Raw genomic sequence first — 20619 nt, forward strand, 5'->3', positions numbered from 1 at the left:
CTGATACAAGCATAGCTATGTTTAATTAAAATGTTATCTAATGGTAATACCAGTGTTTTTTTTTTTTTCCCCTCCCTAGTCACAGTTTTTTCCAGTATGGTCCTAAGTTTACATAGTCACATTCCTTAATGAGTCTTACAGAACAAAAGTACAAATACTCCTCAGCAAGGAGAAAAATATACATATTTATATCATGTTGAGGCCACTGTGTAAATAGACAACAGCTATTAACTAGTTTACTTGTATTGAATGCATGACGATAATGGTTATTACTGCCTTTCAATAGGCTTAGAAAATTTCCAACCTAAAAACGGCTTACATTAGAACATTATATAAATAGATTGTTTGGAAATTGATGATAGTCACAGAAAGAGCGATAGAAATAGAAGTTTGATTCCTGGGCCAACTCACAAAAGGCTAATTTATCCATAACAGCACTGAACTCTAGAGAACTAGTCCTTTATAGCTTTCTATTCTGTTGAGAAACTACTTTTTGTCCTTTGCTTTTCTAATGAGAGAAGTGCTCTGTTCTCCCATTTATTGGCAGTAGGGACAGCTTTTTTCCTTCTCTGCATTGAAATAGCAAAGAGGTTTTTGTCTCTTTTCCTTGTTCTCAGAGGCACAGGAGCTTTTTCCTCCCTCCTGCACACCTATGCCCCACATACCAGAGCCCTGAACCCTAATATGAATGGCAGCAGCAACCAAAATGTGGGCTGCCTCTTGCTATAAGTGTTCATATCTGGGGGACTTTTGATAATGTCCATTTTTGACCTTTTATCATCAGTCACTATTTTTGCAAAATAGTAATTTTTCAGTCAGATTAGGGCCTTAAATGATAAATAAATAAATAAATAAATGAATGAATGAATCTTATGTACCTACGTGTATATATAACTTAATTTTATTTTCTGTGTATTCTGGTAAATGAATGCAAACAAATTAGTGTGATTTTGCTAACAGATGCCCTCTGTTTTCAGTCCAAGTTGGATTTTTCATGTGTTTGTCTGAAATAACTTTCTCCTATACATTGTAACTTTCTTCTTTGTGTTAAATTTTGGGTACGATTTTTATTTTAAAGTCTAATATGCATGTTTGGGGTAAAATTACTTGTTTTATTTTTTGGTGTTTCACCAACTAGATACTGAAAGAGTTTTGGAGCTATTATTCTAAGTTTAGTTACCAATCCTTTTTTTTGGTCAAAAGCTGCTATCTTGTACTTTTTTTTTTTATTTAATTTTTTATTAATTAAAAAAAATCACAAGAAATAAACATTCCGAACACATACACTCAGCAATTCACAATATCATCATATAGTTGCATATTCATCGTCATGATCATTTCCCAGAACATTAGCATGAATTCAGAAAAAGAAATAAAAGACAACAGCAAAATATAACAAACAGAAAAAAAAAAAAGATTTTACAGGCCATACCCCTTACTGATCCCTTTCATTGATCACTAGCATTTCAAACTAAATCTATTATAACATTTGTTCCCCCATTATTTATTTTTATTCCATATGTTCCTCTCATCTGTTGACAAGGTAGATAAAAGGAGCATCAGACACAAGGTTTTCACAATCACACAGTCACATTGTGAAAGCTATATCATTATACAATCATCATCAAGAAACATGGCTACTGGAACACAGCTCTACATTTTCAGGCAGTTCCCTCCAGCCTTTCCATTACATCTTGGATAACAAGGTGATACCTACTTAATGTGTAAGAATAACCTCCAGGATAACCTCTCGACTCTGTTTGGAATCTCTCAGCCATTGACACTTTGTCTCATTTCCCTCTTCCCCCTTTTGGTTGAGAAGGTTTTCTCAATCCCTTGATGCTGGGTCTCAGCTCATTCTAGAGTTTTTCTCAATCCCTTGATGCTGAGTCTCAGCTCATTCTGGGATTTCTGTCCCACGCTGCCAGGAAGATCTACACCCCTGGTAGTCATGTCCCACGTAGACAGGGGGAGGGTGGTGAGTCTGCTTGCTGTGTTGGCTGGAGAGAGAGGCCACATCTGAGCAACAAAAGAGGTTCTCTTGGGGGTGACTCTTAGGCTTAATTTTAAGTAGGGGTTAAGTTTCATATGAACAAACGCCAAGACTGGGGGCTCACCCTATAGCTTTGGTTGTCCACACTGCTTGTGAGAATATCAAGAATTCAACTTGGGGAAGTTGAGTTTTCCCCCGTTCTCACCATCTTTTCTGTATATATTGATTCAGTCTTTGGGCCTTTAGCACCAGACTCTATTCATGTGTCTGTGAATAAGTAAGGTTATTATTTTAATTTCTAATTTTTAAATAACTTGAATTGGTGATTGTCTAAATTGAGGATTTTTATTAAAAGTACTCACAATTCTTAAATTCCTTGACAGAAAAGAAAACTATGCCTACCTTAATTGCAGCTGTAATATGCTTTACTTTGCTTACACTGTGCTTTCTAGGGTTTTTTACACATATTCTATTAGATGAAGCTGCGCAGGCCATGGAGTGTGAAACCATTATGCCTCTTGCATTAGCAACTAAAAGCACTCGGATTGTCTTGGCTGGAGACCACATGCAGGTGAGTGCTCTCTGAATCATCATATTGAAAGTAGGTTTAATTTTATTTTCGTGTTTAATAATTCATCTTTTAAAACATCCTGTGAAACTGTGCCATGTATTACAGTTTAAGTACAGTAAATATATTTGTATTAATTGTGAAAAAATTGCTTCTGAAGGAAAATTATTATTTCACTCCTTTTTTTTTCTGTCTCTGTTTGGATTGATAATTTGGAATGAATGAGAGTTTATCATTGTTATAATTTTCATACTTATTAATTTGAAGTTCAGTTAAGATACTTGATTCTTAGTTTTCTTTATAAAATAAAATACAATAAAATAAAATATAAATTACCCTCCTTATAATTTTCCATCTCTGATTTCTAATATTTGTTTTCCTGAAGTGTTAAGTTTTCAATGTCATAGGAAACAAAGAGCTTAATTAAAATAATAGAATAATCCCCCCAAAATAAAAAATAACGAAAAACAAAACAAAAATAATAGAATCCCAAAGAAAATCCAATTTTCTGTGTTTGAATTCCTGTGAATAAGAAAGAAAAGTTCAATTTTTCCATTAAATATCTATTTTACAAAATAACGATTTGGGTTTCTTATCATTCTGTCTTGATTGAGATTGTATCTATGTGGTATTGTAGCTGTCATGACATCCAGGAAAGAGTTAAATGTAGGGGAACAAATTCTGCTTTTGTTTCTTTGTCTAAAGCAGTTTAATTAAAAAAAAAATTTTTATTGATTGATCTTCACACACATACTTTCCATACATGGTGTACAATCAGTGGCTCACAATATCATCACATAGTTGTATATTCATCACCATGATCATTTTTTTAGAACATTTAAAACAATTTAATTTTGTTCTTTTACAGTAAAAGGCATCACCAAGAGTAGCTTCTTATACTTTATGAGATAAAGAATTGTCTTTTGCTAATTTTTAAGAAATAGGCTGTGTGTCCTGCCATATCGTCATTGTAAACAGTTGATCAGTTTCAGTGAAATAGATTGAATTCCCCCATTCCCTAGTGATACTTGAATTGCAGCCCTGAATACTGCAGTAGTAGCTATTTATTATTATATTGGTAGAGCTCTTTATTAACCTATATGTAGAAACTCTAGGTTAGTGTTGTTATACTCTGATGAAAAGTTAGGAATTTTAGCCTGGTTTTTTATAGTAAGTAAATTGTTCAAAAAATGCTTTTGATTCTGTTTATTTCAGCATAAAGCATGTTGAGGTTTTGTACATCACAAGTTTCAGCGTAGCAGATTTTTTGTAAGTTGGTTAAATAAATACTATTTGTATCTTTAGTTAAATTTTCTCTGTATGTTTATCTGTTACAGCTCAGTCCTTTTGTTTACAGCGAGTTTGCTAGGGAGAGAAACCTGCATGTTTCATTACTGGATCGACTCTATGAGCATTACCCTGCTGAGTTTCCTTGTAGGATCCTCCTCTGTGAGAATTACCGCTCCCATGAAGCTATCATCAAGTAGGTGTGAACTGCCCTTTCTGTATTCTCTTAACTGTGGTCTGGTGGGAAGGGACTCAAACTGCATTGTTACTAGGGCCAGAATATTCCCAACAGTTACATACTGTCCCTAGAGTTGCAAATTGTTTAATTTTATGTTTTTAAGATTACTTCCAAAGTCATAGCTGTAACTTTTCACAAAACAGGGCAATTCTCGAAACTAAAACTTGAGGTTCTGCTAGCTATGGCATATATTTTTCTGTGGCAATACAATATATATGAAAATGTGTGCTATAATTAACGTATTGACAAACCATATAATGGTTTACTTACATAACTCAGTCTATGTTGTATAAGGAATCTGTTTTGGAAAGAAGGAAGAGAGGGTAGAAAGGCAGGCAGACCATTAAACAGTCATAAGGTGTTTCTGTTTTGTTTTTTTTTTTTGGCGTGGGCAGGCACCGGAAATTGAACCTGGGTCTCCGGTGTGGCAGGCGAGAATTCTGCCACTGAGCTGCCGTTGCCCAGTAATAAGGTTTTTAAAGGTTTCTAGTAAGTGTTGTATGCATCCATGGAAATAAACATATCATTATATGAAGAGTTGAATGAATAGTTACAAACTGAACACATCCGTGTAACAAGTGTCCAGATCAAGAAAAAGAACATTGTCAGTACTCTGGAAAGTCCCATTTGTCACCACTTCCTACCAGAAACGTATTGTTTTTTGAAATTTAGTATAATTTCTTTTAATGATATTGATTATGTCCATAAAATGTAAGGCATTTTTAGGTTTTTCTAAAAGCAATACAATAGCTATAAAAAATAAATTTTAACTGTGGCTTTTATCAATATCTCAAAATGTGATTCCTCTTTTACTGTTGCCAATTATATGCTACAGTCCAGTTATGAGACAAGTACTAGATGTATCTTCATGAGTAAAGTATATTTATTTACTAATGCTACCACATAGTGGAAGGGTTAAATGATCTTCAGTTGTGTACATTGTTTTAATGTTTATGTACCTATGTGTTGGTATACATATGTATATGCATATGATATACATAACATTTTTATATGTTAACCAGGAAAATGTATTGGCTAGCAAATTTCCTCACATAGCAAGGATTTCATGTAGTAATGAACCGTCATAATTTCTTTTTCTTTATGCATTCTAACTTTATTCCTTACCAAACCAATCCATTTGGTGATGGTATACCAGGTACTTACTCTGTTGTTAGTGTGTAGTTATTTTGGAGAAAATCCTGGCATCATAGGTATGGTTTAAAATTAATGTTTGGTTTAAAATTAATCAGGGACATGAAGCAATATTATTTGAACTGATTTTGATCATTTTTTTCTTGTTAATGAAATTAATTTTGATGATAAATTACTTTTTATTTGTTTTTTGTCTTTTTTTACAGTTACACATCTGAGCTTTTCTATGAGGGCAAACTGATGGCCAGTGGCAAGCAACCAGCACACAAAGATTTCTACCCACTAACTTTCTTTACAGCACGAGGGGAAGATGTACAAGAAAAAAATAGCACAGCTTTTTATAATAATGCAGAGGTACTTTAGTTCTTTTTGCAATTTGTTAACATTTTTGCAGTCATTCAGCCTTGTCTTGTTGAGTGTTCATGTAAAATTTGGGTTTAACATTGACTTGTGTGTTGAACTTTCTACATGAAAATAGATTTGTTAAGATGACTCTTCTTTGGGAAACAGAAACTTTGACTTACTTTTTTGTTTTATGATAAACAAAATGGTATCACTTCATTTAGAAGAAAAACTGACATTTTCCTATAGGGCATTATTGTTACCTATCTAAAATAGAATAATTAAATTTTATAGAGATTACTCAAATGAGGAATCGCTTTAAATGAGTAGGACTTGGATGGCAGAATCCTAGGCACAGAGGTCCAAAGTGATCACAAAGACCCAGATGATGATGATGTTGCTATCCCATTGTGTGCTAGAAATTATATGATTCTCTTACTATTTCTGGCTTTTTAAATATAGAGAGACTATGGGTAGTGTGAAGGATCATATCAGGCACTAGGCAAAAGCATGGTGATATCTTGAGGGGGTCAGAAATCCTGTGGTTAAGGTTGTGGTAGTTACAAAGCAGTGGAGTTCTAGAAGTTAGGAAACAGATGGGGTGGGGATGAGGGTGTGGCATGGAGAATGGTTCTTGATCTCAAGCTCCACGCAGTTTTGTTCCCTTGCATCTCATGCTCTACTCATTTTATTTACAAAGACATGGCCTTTATTGTGTAATAGTAATTCATCTTCCCTTTTATATATTGATCAGAAGCCTGCAGTTAGAAGTCAGTACAAGAAAATCAGCATTACTCACTATTGATAAAATTCTATCCAAAACCAAATAAATTCAACCCTTTATTTAGTCTATGCCATTAATTTTAGGAAAAGGTAAAATTTTCTTTAGATATTTAAAATATTGAACAGAACTGTTGGATCTTCTTCATTACTTTTGTATTTGGTTGGAAACCACTGATCTGGAGACTAGGAAACTGGCCATAGGGGAGTGGGTGGATAAGGGGCTGTTAGGGAGAGGCGATTAAGGCTTGATATCCAAAAAGTCTTGTTGGGCCTGCAGTGATGCCAGGGTACAGACTGAGCCCAAGGTAAAATTTATGTTTGCCAGAGGCTCAGCTCTCAGCCTAGGTTACTTGTTCCTTCACAGTTGCTTGGGATTTCCTATGAAACATAAAAGCTGTAGAAGAAATAAAGTTCATCTTCTTGGACTGTCCATTTTATTCAGAATTTTTTGGGGGAGTATATATTTTTCATATTAAAATAAACAAAGACAAAGTTTGTATGACCTTTAAATATTAAACCTGTAAAATTAGAGAAATTTTAAGCCTCTGAGTTTCACTACCAAAGCATGATGTTCAGTCACTCTCCTCAGCCCTCGGAGGTACTGCAGTAAAAATATTCCGACATACATTGCCCTGGGGATCTCTCTACAAGGGACAGAAGTTGAACCTTATTAATTGCAGCTGATAGAGGAGTTATAGGTATCCTTTGGGCCGAATGTAGAAGCTCTTGGGGTACAGGCAAGATTTTCCAAGTTTTGAATAGCAGTGTAGACATATTTGGATGGTAAATATGTTTTTGGAACCTATGAGATTTTCTTGACGGTATACAATTTAAGGGTGAAACTCATTTTATTTTGTGGTCTAGAGCAAGTGGCACCAGTTATATCAAAGGGGAAAAATGAAAACTCTCCTTTAATAGTTTCTGAATGAAATTTCGGAGGGCTTTGTGAGATTTAAGATAGTTGGATTCCATTATTGTGAAAATAAGATGATCTTACACAGAATTATAGCCAAAGTGAACATGACACATAGGATGAAATTAAAAATAAAATTAAATAATCTGGCGATGTAGGAATACTCATAGCATTTTTGCTGGGTATAATCCTCCTTTGTTTAGGGAACATGTGTTTTACTTTATATCATGTACTTTGTACATCACCTGAACTTGTCTTTCACGTGATTTAAATGGTAGAATGAAAGAGAGTGAGAAAGATAATCCATTAAAAAAAATATTTTTATTATGAAATATATGCAAAAAACAATATGTTTCAAAGTACACTATAACAAGTAGTTAAAGAATGGATTTAAGAGTTTGGTGTAGGTTACTGTTCCACAATTTTAGGTTTTTCTTTCTAGCTGCTCCAAGACACTGGAGACTAAGAGAAATATCAGTATAATGATTCAGCAATCATACTCATTAGTTAAATCCTGTCTTCTCTGTTAAAACTCCACATTCTCCTTTGATCCTTCTCCCAATCTTTGGGGTGTTTGGGTTCTGCCATTTCTAACTTCATGTTGGAAAGGGCTGTTGATAATATGGGATGGGGATGGAACTAGTTGATGTTTTTGGAGAGGCTGGCCCCTCAGGGTTTCAGTACTTATCTGGCCTAGGAACCCGTTTGGAGGTTCTAAGTTTCTGGAAAGTAATCTAAGTATGTGAAACTTTTGTAGAATCTCAGATAGAGCCCTGGGTATTCTTTAGGGTTGACAAGAATGTTTTTGGTTGGGGTTTGGCAAACTGTGGTAATTAGCACTACCTAGCTGAAGCTTGTGTAAGTAAGGGTAGCCTCCAGAATAGCTTCATGACTCTATCTGAGCTCTCTTAGACACTGCTACCTTATTTTGTTACATTCCTTTCCCCCCTTTTGGTCAGGAAGGCGTGGTTGATCCCATGGCTCCTCCCTGGGATTCATATCTCACGTTGCCAGGGAGACTTTCACTCCTGGATGTCATGTCCCACATAGTGGGGAGGGCAGTGATTTTGCTTGCGGAGTTGGGCATAGAGAGAGACAGAGGCCACATCTAAGCAACAAGAGGTTTTCTGGAAGCAACCTTTAGGCATAACTATAGGTAGGTCTAGGTTCTCTGCTATAGCAATAAGCTTCAAAAGAGCAAGCGTCAAGATTAAGAGTTTGGCCTGTTGATTTGGAGTCCCTAATGTTTGAGACAGTACTAGGGTTTTTTCCCTGGTGGTAAAGTTTAATAGTTTCATATTTCTTTTTCCATCCCTGAAGGGACTTAGCTAATACTTCTTACTTATCTGCTCACCATACTCTGGGATGTATCCAGGTATTACCTTAAGTTATTTAGAATTACAAGCCCTCATTTCCATTCTGGGCTCCATGTGTTTCAGTCGTTTAAATGAGCTATCCAGATGGGTTAAGTTAAATTATGTGCTACAGAAAATTTAGGTGTTGGACAAAATAAACCTCTTATCATTTGGTCTCATAGAGTAGGTGAAGTTCTGAGATACAATGTCCTCCTTACCCCTATTCTGATTCACCTTAGTCCTGATCCAGTTGGTTTTGTTCTTATCTTTAATTGAAGCCTGATCTCTTTTTTGGTTTTGTTAACAGTTGCTATACGTAGCAATGCTGACTTTCAATTGCTATAAGTTTTTTTTTAATTAACATTTTTATTATAAAATATAACATATACAAGGCAAAGAAAGCTATACATTTCCTAGCACAGCACCACAATTAGGTGTAGAACATATTTCAGACTTTGACATGGGTTGCAGTTTCACAATTTTAGGTTTTTGCTTCTAGCTATGCTAACTTTCAGGGCTGTAGCTTTCCAGTTCTGGGTCCTAGGTGTCACAGAGCTACTCAGAGTTCCAGGGAAATACATGCTAATACAGATACAACTCAGTGTCTCAGAACCAAATGTGGCTGTAATAATGGCCCACAATTTAGGCTCCCATTTTCTTATGTCTTTTCTGAGAGAGACCTTAGCATATTTGTTCTTTTGTTTCTGGCTTATTTTGCACAACAGATTACCCCAAAGGTTTATTCAACTCATTATGTGTCCCTCAATGTCCCCATCCATTTTTTTCTTGATTATGAATTCATATTCCATAATAAAGAAGTAGTCTTATTATAATACTGAGTTGAATAAAAGCAGAATATTAAATAGCATCAAGATGTGATTCTTAGCCTTGAGAAATTCATTCTGAAGCGATGAGCTATGGAAGAAATACCTGAAGATAGTGATATATAGTGAAGAAATAACCTGAAGATAGTGAAGATAGTGATATATGAGAGTTATGGAAGATTATACCAATATCAAAAATAAACCCATCATGCGTGGTAGGACCTGTGGCATAGAAGAGTAGCAACTGTGTTCTGAGAAGAACATAGCTTTTGTCTCGTGTATTTTGCCTCATGTATTTTGGAACTCTGTTGTTAGGTGTGTTTAGGTGTTTTTAATTGTTATTTCTCCCTGACTGATTGGCGTTTTTATTATTATAAAATGTCCCTCTTTATTTCTAGTAACATGTTTTGATTGTTTTAAAGTCTGTTTGGTCTGGTATTAGTATAACCACTCCAGCTTGCTATACTCACTGTTTGCTTGGTATATATTTTTTCAGCCTTTTGCTTCATCCTGTTTGTATCTTTTAATCTAAAGTGTGTCTCTGTGTACAGCATATCACTGATTTTTGTTACTGTTGATATTGTTGAAGTTAACTCTGCCTTTTGCTTTTTTTTTTCCTGTTCTATCGCCTATGTTTTTCACAGTTCACCCTCTGGTGAATTTTTCATTTTTGTCTTTTTTACCTTTCAACTCCAAAATTTCCATTTAGGTTTTTTTTTTTTTATAATATCTATTTCTTTATCTATTTTCTCTATTTCCTGAAATACTGCCATTAAACCTTCCTTTAGTTCTTTAAGTATGGTTTCCTTTAGATCTTTGAGCATATTTATAAAACTGCTTTGAAGTCTTTTGTGCCAAAATTCCAGTATTTGGGACCCCTCAAAGGCAGTTTCTATGAGGATCACACTTTCTTATTCTTTTTCATGTCTCATCAGTTTTTTGTTGCAATAAGGATCTTTTAGATAATATTTAATAGCAAGTCCGGTTGATTCTTCCCTCCCTGGGGAGCTTATTGCTTCCTGGGAAGCTTGCTGTTTGCTTATTTGTTTTGTATCTTTGCTGGACTAATTTGTTGACATTTATTTCCTCCACAGTGTGTGGCTTCTGATACTGTTTCTTGGGGGGTGAAGCCTTGGGAATGCCCCTAGTCTTCTTAATCAACAGGGTGCCTGTGGTTTTACCCGGGAATTTCTTTCCCCATTAAGATTTGCCTGGTATGTCTCTATTGGTACCACACCCAGATGTCATCCTTTGCTAATTGCTAGCTGGTTGCTCTTTTTTTTTTTAAATATATATAATTTTCTGCAGCATAATTTTCTCTATAGTTTGATCCAACTGAAGTTGAGCTCCTTGGCAGAGGCAGAGTTTTGCCAGGTTTTTGAGGCTTCCTTCAACCCTCCCCTGGGTAGAATTTATGAGATAGTTGCTGGGGGAAGATGGGGAACTTGTTCTTCACTGAACTCCCCACCTGGATAGTCCCTGTAGAGCAGGAGCTCTGTGAATGTCATGTGTGGTGGGGATCTGGAGCTGCCATTCAGGAGCTATTGTCCAGCTGCTGCCACTATTCAGTGGGGATCTTCCCAGAGCCAGGAAAAATGGGATCTGCTGATGCTCATTGGTTATCATAATTGACCTGGTATAGGTCTTTCACCCTAGGAAGTTGAGGAAAATGAGAGCTGTCACTCAACTGCCAAACCCATTGGGATAGCTATTCTGCAACAGAGTTTGGGAGAGGGAGACTCAGTCTTCACCTGCTATCCCAGTCAGATAGATCCTCCCTGTGTAGCAGGAGTTAGGGTAAGGGAACCTCCTGACTGTCCCCAACTGCTCAATATAGGCCTTCTATAGCATAGAGCTATATAAAATGGGGTCTTTTTTCTTTTTTAATATTTTTGTTGAGAAATATCCATACACATACAGTCAACCATATTATACAATCAGTGGCTCACAATATCATCACGTAGTTGTGTATTCTTCTCCATGATCATTTTTGGAACATTTGTATCACTCCAGAAAAAGAAATAAAAAGGAAAAAAAAAAAAAAGAAATTATTAAGATCTCTCTCTTTTTTTTTTTAAGAGCAGAAGATTCAAAGTTGGAATAAAAGACGGTTTATTCCAACCCTCTAAAAAAATGTTCCATGGCAAATTTAAAAACATTAAACAAGGCTCATTGTTAACATCATTCCAAAAAAACCCAGCATTCTCTGGAAGAAATTATTTGCAAATCATATTTCTAATAGAGGATGCATTCCAGAATACACGAAGAATTCTTTTTTTTCACTATCACACAGACACATTGTAAAAGCTATATCATTATACAATCATCTTCAAGAAACATGGCTACTGGAACACAGCTCTGCAGATTCAGGTACTTCCCTCTAGCTACTCTAATACACCATAAACTAAAATCTATTTAATGCATAAGAATAAATTCTCTAAGTTCACACATTAATGTTAGTTCATATCATGTGACCATGCAATATTTATCCTTTTGTTTCTGGCTAATTTCACTAAGCATAATGTCCTCAAGGTTCATCCACATTGTTACATGCTTCATGACTTTATTCTGTCTTACAGCTGCGTAATGTTCCATTGTATGTATACACCATACCTTGTTTAGCCACTCGTCTGTTGATGGACATTTGAGCTGTTTCTGTCTCTTGGCAATTGTAAATAATGTTGCTGTAAACATTGGTGTGGAAATGTTTGCTTGTGTTCTTGCCCTCTTGTCCTCTGAATAGATACTTAGCAATGGTACTGCTGGATCATATGGCAATTCTGTTCTTAGCTTCCTGAGGAACCACCAAACTGCCTTCCACAGCAGTTGTACCATTTTACATTCCCACCAGCAGTGGATAAGTGTGCCTCTTTCATTCTCTTCAGCACTTGTTGTTTTCTGCTTTCTCGATCATGACCATTCTGGTGGGTGTGAGATGATATCTCACTGTGGTTTTGATTTGCATTTCCCTAATAACCAGTAAAGTTGAGCATCTTTTCATGTGTCTTTTAGCCATTTGTGTTTCTTCTTCTGAGAAGTGTCTGCTCATGTCTTTTGCCCATTTTGTAATTGGGTTGTTTGTCTTTTTGTTGTTGATTTGAACAATCTCTTTATGTATTCTGGATACTAGATCCTTACTTCATATGTGAGTTCCAAATATTTTCTCCCATTGTGTAAGCTGCTTTTCAAAGTTCTATGATGCCCAAAAGGGTTTAATTTTGAGGAGTTCCCATTTAAATATTTATTCCTTCTTTACGTCTTGCTTTGGGCATAAGATCTAGGAAACCACCTCCTGTTACAAGTTTTATAAGATATTTCTCTACATTTTCTTCTAAAAGAAAGGCCATTATAAGACCATTTTTTCTAATGGTCTTAGATCTAGTGTTTAAGTCTTTGATCCATTTTGAGTTAATTTTTGTATAGGGTATGAGATATGGATCCTCTTTCATGTGGATATCTAGTTCTCTAGGCACCATTTATTGAAGAGACTGTTCTGTCCCAGGTGAGTTGGCTTGACTGTCTTATCAAAGATCAGTTGTCCAAAGTGAGAGGGTCTATATCTGAACACTATATTCAATTCCATGTTTTTAAATGGCAAATTTAAAAACATTAAACAAGGCTCATTGTTAACATCATTCCAAAAAAACCCAGCATTCTCTGGAAGAAATTATTTGCAAATCATATTTCTAATAGAGGATGCATTCCAGAATACACGAAGAATTCTTTTTTTTCACTATCACAGAGACACATTGTAAAAGCTATATCATTATACAATCATCTTCAAGAAACATGGCTACTGGAACACAGCTCTGCAGATTCAGGTACTTCCCTCTAGCTACTCTAATACACCATAAACTAAAATCTATATAATGCATAAGAATAAATTTCTAAGTTCACACATTAATGTTAGTTCATATCATGTGACCATGCAATATTTATCCTTTTGTTTCTGGCTATTATGCCAGAAACATTATATCTATCTTTATGCCAGTACCATGCTGTTTTGACCACTGTAGCTTCATAATATGGTAAAACGCCTTAAAGTCAGGTAGTGGGAGACCTTTTTTTTACCACTAGCATTTCAAACTGAATTTGTTTTAACATTTGTTCCCCCTATTATTTATTTTTATTCCATATGTTCTACTCTTCTGTTGATACAGTAGTTAAAAGGAGCATCAGACACAAGGTTTTCACATTCACAGAGTCTCATTGTGAAAGCTATATCATTGTTCAATCATCATCAAGAAACATGGCTACTGGAACACAGCACTACGTTTTCAGGCAGTTCCCTCCAGTCTCTCCACTACATCTTGAACAACAGGGTGATATCTACTTAATGCATAAGAATAACCTCCAGGATAACCTCTCAACTCTGTTTGGAATCTCTCAGCCATTGACACTTAGTATCATTTCAGTCTTCCCCCTTTGGTCGAGAAGGTTCTCTCAATCCCTTGATGTTAATTCTCAGCTCATTCTAGGGTTTTTCTCAATCCCTTGATGCTCAGTCTCAGCTCATTTCAGGATCTCTGTCCCACGTTGCCAGGAAGGTCCACACCCCTGGGAGTCATGTCCCACGCAGAGAGGGGGAGGGTGGTGAGACTGCTCGTCGAGTTGGCTGGAGAGAGAGGCCACATCTGAGCAACAAAAGAGGCTCTCTTGGGGGTGACTCTTAGGCCTAAATTTTAAGTAGACTTGGAAGACCTTTGACTTCTTTTTTCTTTCTCAAGATATTTTTAGCTATTTGGGGCACACTGCCTGTCCAAATAAATTTGGTTTATTGGGTTTTCTGTTTCTGCAAAGTAAGTTGTTGGGATTTTAATTGGCATTGCATTGAATCTATAAATCAATTTAGGTAGAATTCATTATGCTGGTTTGAAATGATGTATGTACCCTAGAAAAGCCATGTTTTAATCTTAATCCCATTTTGTAAAGGCAGCCGTTTCTTCTAATCCCTATTCAGTTTCGAATATTTGAAACTGTAATTAGATCATCTCCCTGGAGGTGTGATTTGATCAAGAGTAGTTGTTAAGGTGGATTAGAAAGAGGCATGTCTCCACCCATTTTGGTGGGTCTTCTTTAGTTTCTAAAGTCCTATAAAAGAGGAAACATTTTGGAGAAAGCGGGAGATTCGGAGAGAGCAGAGAATGCTGCAGCACCATGAAGCAGAGTCCATGAGCCAGTAACCTTTGGAGATGAAGAAGAAAAGAAGCCCGCCTCCCAGGGAGCTTCATGAAACAGGAAGCCAGGAGAGAAAGCTAGCAGATGACGCTGTGTTCGCCATGTGCCCTTTCAGCTGAGGAAGAAACCCTCACTATGTCTGCCATGTGCCTTCTCACTTGAGAGAGAAACCTTGAACTTCATTGGCCTTCTTGAACCAAGGTATCTTTCTCTGGATGCCTTTGATTGGACATTTGTGTAGACTTGCTTTAATTGGGACATTGTCTCAGCCTTAGAACTGTAAACTAGCAATTTATTAAATTCCCGTTTTAAAAAGCCATTCTGTTCCCGGTATATTGGTATATTGCATTCCAGCAGCTGGCAAACTAGAACAGATTTTGGTACTAGGAGTGGGGTCCTGCTGCTTCAGTTTGCAAATACCAAACATGTTGGAACGGCTTTTTAAATGAATAAGGGGAATATTTTGGAGGAGTTGTAAGGAGCTTGATAGAGAAGGCCTAAAGTGCTTTGAAGAGACCATCGGTAGAAATGTGGACTCTGTGACTAAGCAACCTGTGACTAAGCTCTAGACAGAAATGAGACATGTGTCATTACAGACTGGAAGCAAGGCAATCCTTGTTTTAACATGGCAGATAATCTGGCAAAATTGACTAGTGGCTTTGGCTGGAAGGCAGATTCTAAAAGCCATGAACTTGGATATTTAGCAGAAGAGATCTCCAAATTAAATGTCAAAAGTGCAGCCTGGTTTCTCCTCACAGCTTATAGTGAAATGTGACAGGAGAGAGAGAAGCTGAAAACTGAACTCTTGAGTACAAAGAAACCAGAAATTGATGTCCTGGAAAATTCTGGGCTTCCAGAAAGGGAGACCCCAGAGAATAGTGCCCTGTGTGAGGATTTAACCAAACATGGAACCAGCCAGCCATTTTCAGAGAAAGCCAGGATCGGACATCGAGTTATCCAGAAAGGATTTGTGGAAACTCTTTGTCTGATGGGCATAATCCAAGGCTATTGCATAGAAAGTCAACGAGAGTGCTGTGGGACCTGTATAAACAGAGCCGCTGCTAGTCTGGATGGGGGGTTCAGAGAAGGGACACATTGGAGGAAAAATAGCTTCAGAGGCAAAACCATGGAGGCTGAGGTCTGAAGTCGAGAAGCCTCGGGCCAGGAGAGCGGATCCATGCAAGCCTGTGGAGAGGGTGAGTTTGCCCCAAAGACAGAGGATGGGCTTTCCATCTCATTGCAATGGAAGAGTCATGCTGCCTCAGGACTTGGAGAGGGTGAAGCACATTGTTTGGGGTTTGGGGAGAACCTGGCTGCCACCACATGGTGGGGTTGAGTGTGTGCCCTGGAGATGGCAGAGAGCCTGGGTGCAGCCCCAATGCTTGGAGAGAGTGGCGCTGAGAAAAAGGTGGTGTCCCCAATGTCCCCCAAGGTTGCTTTTGGAGAGAGGCAGGCCTCTGTGTAGGCGTTAGGTAGGGGTGGGACTGCCACTTTCAGAAGTCCCAAAGATAAATGACTCTTAGACTTTGAAATCTAACGGACTTTACCTTGAAGGTTTTCGAAACTGTATGGGTCTGATGACCCCTGTGTTCCTTCCTCCCTATGGAAATGGGCATATATATCCCATGACTGTTCCTCCTTTGTGTGTTGACAGCAAATAACTTGTTATGAGTTTTCAAAGGTCTAAAGCCAGAGGATAATTTTGCCTTAGAACAGACCATGCTTGCAACTAACATTGAGATTTTGTACTGGTTTTAACATTGTATTGTATTTGTAATGTTACTGAAATGGTTTAAGGTTCTCTGATATTGTTATGGAATGAATGTATTTTGTATATGGGGAAAACATGTCTTTTTTAGGGTCCAAAGGGTAGAATGTGCTGGTTTGAAATGATGTATGTACCCTAGAAAAGCCATGTTTTAATCCTACTCCCATTTTATAAAGGCAGCCATTTCTTCTACTCCCTGTTCAGTATTGTATGTTTGAAACTGTAAGTAGATCATCTCCCTGGAGATGTGATTTAATCAAGAGTGGTGGTTAAACTGGATTAGGTAGAGGCGTGTCTCCACCCATTTTGGTGGGTCTTTAGTTTCTCAAGTCCTATAAAAGAGGGAACATTTTGGAGAATGGGAGATTCGGAGAGAGCAGAGAATGCTGCAGCACCCCAAAGCAGAGAGTCCACGAGCCAGCGACCTTTGGAGATGAAGAAGGAAAATGCCTCCCGGGGAGCTTCATGAAACAGGAAGCCAGGAGAGAAAGCTAGCAGATGACACCGTGTTCACCATGTGCCTTTTCAGCCAAGAGAGAAGCCCTCACTATGTTCTCCATTTGCCTTCTCGCTTGAGAGAGGAACCTTGAACTTCACTGGCCTTCTTGAACCAAGGTATCTTTCTCTGGATGCCTTTGATTGGACATTTCTGTCGACTTGCTTTAATTGGGACATTGTCTCAGCCTTAGAACTGTAAACTAGCAACTTATTTAATTTCCCTTTTAAAAGGCATTCTGTTCCTGGTATATTGCATTACAGCAGCTAGCAAGCTAGAACAAACATCTTAACTATATTTAATCTTACAATCCATGAACACAGTATGCGTTTCCATTTATTTAGGTGTTTTGTTATTTCTTTTAGCAATTTCTTGTAGTTTTCTTTGTATAGGTCTTTAGTGTCTTAATGAAATCTGTTCCTAAATATTTTATCCTTTTGATTGCAATTGTAAATGAAATTTTTTTCTTGATTCCCCCCTCAGATTGTTCATTACTAGTGTATAGAAACACTACAGATTTTTAAATGTTGATCTTGTAACTTGCCACTTTACTGTACTCATTTTTTAGCTCTAGTAGTTTTGCTGTGGATTTTTCGGGGTTTTTGACATATAGTATCATATCATCTGCGAACAGTGAGAGTTTTACGTCTTCCTTTCCAATTTTGATGCCTTGTATTTCTTTTTCTTCTCTAATTGTTCTGACTAGAACTTCCAACACAACATTGAATAACAGTAGTGACAGTGGACATGCTTGTCTTGTTCCTGATCTTAGGGGGAAAGTTTTCAGTCTTTCCCCATTAAGGATGGTGTTAGCTATGGGTTTTTCATATATTCCCTTTATCATGTTGAGGAAATTACCTTCTGTTCCTGTCCTTTTGCAGTGTTTTCATCAAGAAAGGATGTTCAATTTTATGAAATGCCTTTTATGCATCAATCAAGATGATCATGTGGTTTTTCTGCTTTGATTTGTTGATATGGTATATTGCATTAATTGATTTTCTTATGTCGAAGCATCCTTGCATACCTGGAATAAATCCCACTTGGTCATGGTGTATAACTCTTGTAATGTGCTGCTGGATTCGATTTGCAAGAATTTTGTTGAGGATTTTGCATCTACATTCATTAGAGCGATTGGTCTGTAATTTTTTTTCTTGTAGTATCTCTCCTGGTTTTGGTATGAGGGTGATGTTGGCTTCAAAGAATGAGTTAGGTAGGCTTCTCTCCTCTTCAGTTTTTTTGAAGAGTTTGAGCATGATTGGTACTAATTCTTTCTTGAATGCTTGGTAGAATGCACATGTGAAATCACCTAATCCTGGACTTTTCTTTTTTGGGAGCTTCTTGATGACTGATTCAATTTCTTTACTTGTGATTGGTTTGTTAAGGTCACCTAGTTTCTTCTTGAGTCATTGTTGGTTGTTCATGCCTTTCTAGGAAGTTGTCCATTTTATCTACATTGTCTAGTTATTAGCATAAAGTTGTTCATAGAATCCTCTCATTACCTCCTTTATTTCTGCTGGGTCAGTTGTTATGTCTCCTCTTCCATTTCTGATTTTATTTATTTGCCATCCTCTCTCTTTTCCTTTTTGTCAGCCTTGCTAAGGGTCCATCAATTTTGTTGATTTTCTCAAAAAAAGTAACTTTTAATTTATTGATTTTCTTGATTGTTTTCATGTTCTCAATTTCTTATATTTCTGCTCTAATATTTGTTATTTATTTCCTTTTGCTTATTTTGGGGCTTACTTGCTGTTCTTCCAAGTGAACAGTTAATTCCTTGATTTTTGCTCTAGGCATTTAAGGCAATAAATTTCCCTCTTAGCACTGTCTTTGCTGCATCCCATAAATTCTGATATGTTGTGTTTTCATTTTCATTTGCCTCAAGATATTTACTGATTTCTCTTGTAATTTCTTCCTTAACCCATTGGTTGTTTAAGAGTGTGTTGCTGAGCCTCCATTTATTTGTGAGTTTTCTGGTCCTCTGCCTGTTTGATTTCCAACTTCATTACTTTATGATCCAAGAAAATGTTTTGTATGATTTCAGTCTTTTTAAATTTATTGAGACTTCATTTGTCTCTCCTTGAGAATGATCCATGAGTACTTAAGAAAAAGGTGGTTTATGCTCTTTTGGGGTGTAATGTTCTGTAAATGTCTGTTAAATCTAGTTCTTTTATTGTGTTTTTCAAATTCTTTGTTTATTGATCCTCTGTCTAGATGTTGTATCCATTGATGAGAGCTGGGAATAGAAGTCTCCAGCTATTGTTGTAGATGTGTCTGTTACTCTTTTCAGTGTTTGCCTCATGTATTTTGGTGCACTCTGGCTTGGTGCATAAATATTGATGATTGTTATGTCTTCTTGTTGAATTGTTCCTTTTATTAATACATATTGTCCTCCTTTGTCTGTTTTAATTGTTTTTGCATTTGAAGTCTAATTTGTTGTATATTAGTATAGCTACTACTGGTCTTTTCTGATTGTTGTTTACATGAAACATCTTCTCCCAACCTTTCACTTTCAACCTATATTTGTCCTTGGGTCTAAAATGCATCTCCTGTAGACATCATATAGATGGGTCCTGTTTTTTAATTCATTCTGCCAGTCTGTGTCTTTTGATAGGGGTGTTTAATCCATTAACATTTAGTATTATTACTGTAAGGACAATACTTTCTTCTACCATTTTGCCTTTTGAATTTTATATATCTAATTTTTTTTCTCTTTTTACCTTTACTAATAGTCTTCACTTCTACACTCTTCTCCACACCTCTCTCTCCTGTCTTTTCCTGTCTCCCTCTAGTGTTCCCTTTAGTATTTTTTGCAGAGCTGATCTCTTGGCCATTAATTCTCTCAGTGATTTTTGCCTGAAAATGTTTAAATTTCTCCCTCATTTTTGAAGGACAATTTTGCTGGATATAGAATTCTTGGTTGGCAGTTTTTCTCTTTTAGAATCTTAAATATATCATACCACTGTCTTGCCTCCAATTGTTCTGTTGAGAAATCTGCACATAGTCTTATTGAGCTTCCCTTGCATGTGCTGGATTGCTTTTCTCTTGCTGCTTTCAAAATTCTCTCTCTTTGACACCTGACATTCTGAATATTAAGTGTCTTGGAGTATGTTTGGATTTATTCTATTTGGGGTTCACTGCACTTCTTGGATCTGTAATTTTATGTCTTTCCTAAGACATGGGAAATTTTCAGTGATAATTTCCTCTGTTAGTCTTTCTCCTCCTTTTCCCTTCCCTTCTCCTTCTGGGACACCCACAACACATATATTTGCACGCTTCATGTTGTTACTCAATTCCTTACTTGTATTTTTCCATTATTTTCCCTATATTTTCTTTTGCTTGTTGGATTTCAGATGTCCCGTCCTCCAGTCCACTAATCCTATCTTCTGCCTTTTGAAATCTAACATTGTAGGTTTCCATTGTTTTTTTCATCTCTTCTACTGTACCTTTCATTCCCATTAGTTCTGTGGTTTATTTTTTCAAACTTCTTGTTTCTTCTTTTTGTTTGCCCAATGCCTTCTTTATTTCCTCTCTTAACTCATTGATTTGATTTTTGATGTGATTTTCCATGTCTGTTTGAACATCCTGAATTAGTTGTTTCAACTCCTGTATCTCATTTGAATTATTGGTTTGTTCCTTTGACTGGGCCATATCTTCAATTTTCCTAGTATGACTTGTTATTTTTTGCTGGCATATGGGCATTTGATTTCCTTAATTAATTTATTCTG

General features: G+C 36.6%; 1 protein-coding gene across 4 annotated transcripts in view; it reads left to right on the plus strand.

Annotated features, from left to right (window-relative positions):
* HELZ (helicase with zinc finger) overlaps positions 1–20619 on the plus strand; it is a 268807-nt gene that overhangs the window by 126911 nt on the left and 121277 nt on the right. For all 4 annotated transcript variants that reach the window (XM_077163622.1, XM_077163623.1, XM_077163625.1 and 1 more), the window contains 3 exons: positions 2446–2564; positions 3899–4044; positions 5445–5592. In XM_077163622.1, the coding sequence (XP_077019737.1) occupies positions 2446–2564; positions 3899–4044; positions 5445–5592 (413 nt within the window). The remainder of the gene's footprint in view (positions 1–2445; positions 2565–3898; positions 4045–5444; positions 5593–20619) is intronic.

This window comes from Tamandua tetradactyla, chromosome 6 (genome assembly GCF_023851605.1).
Source record: "Tamandua tetradactyla isolate mTamTet1 chromosome 6, mTamTet1.pri, whole genome shotgun sequence".
Lineage (NCBI taxonomy): Eukaryota > Metazoa > Chordata > Mammalia > Pilosa > Myrmecophagidae > Tamandua > Tamandua tetradactyla.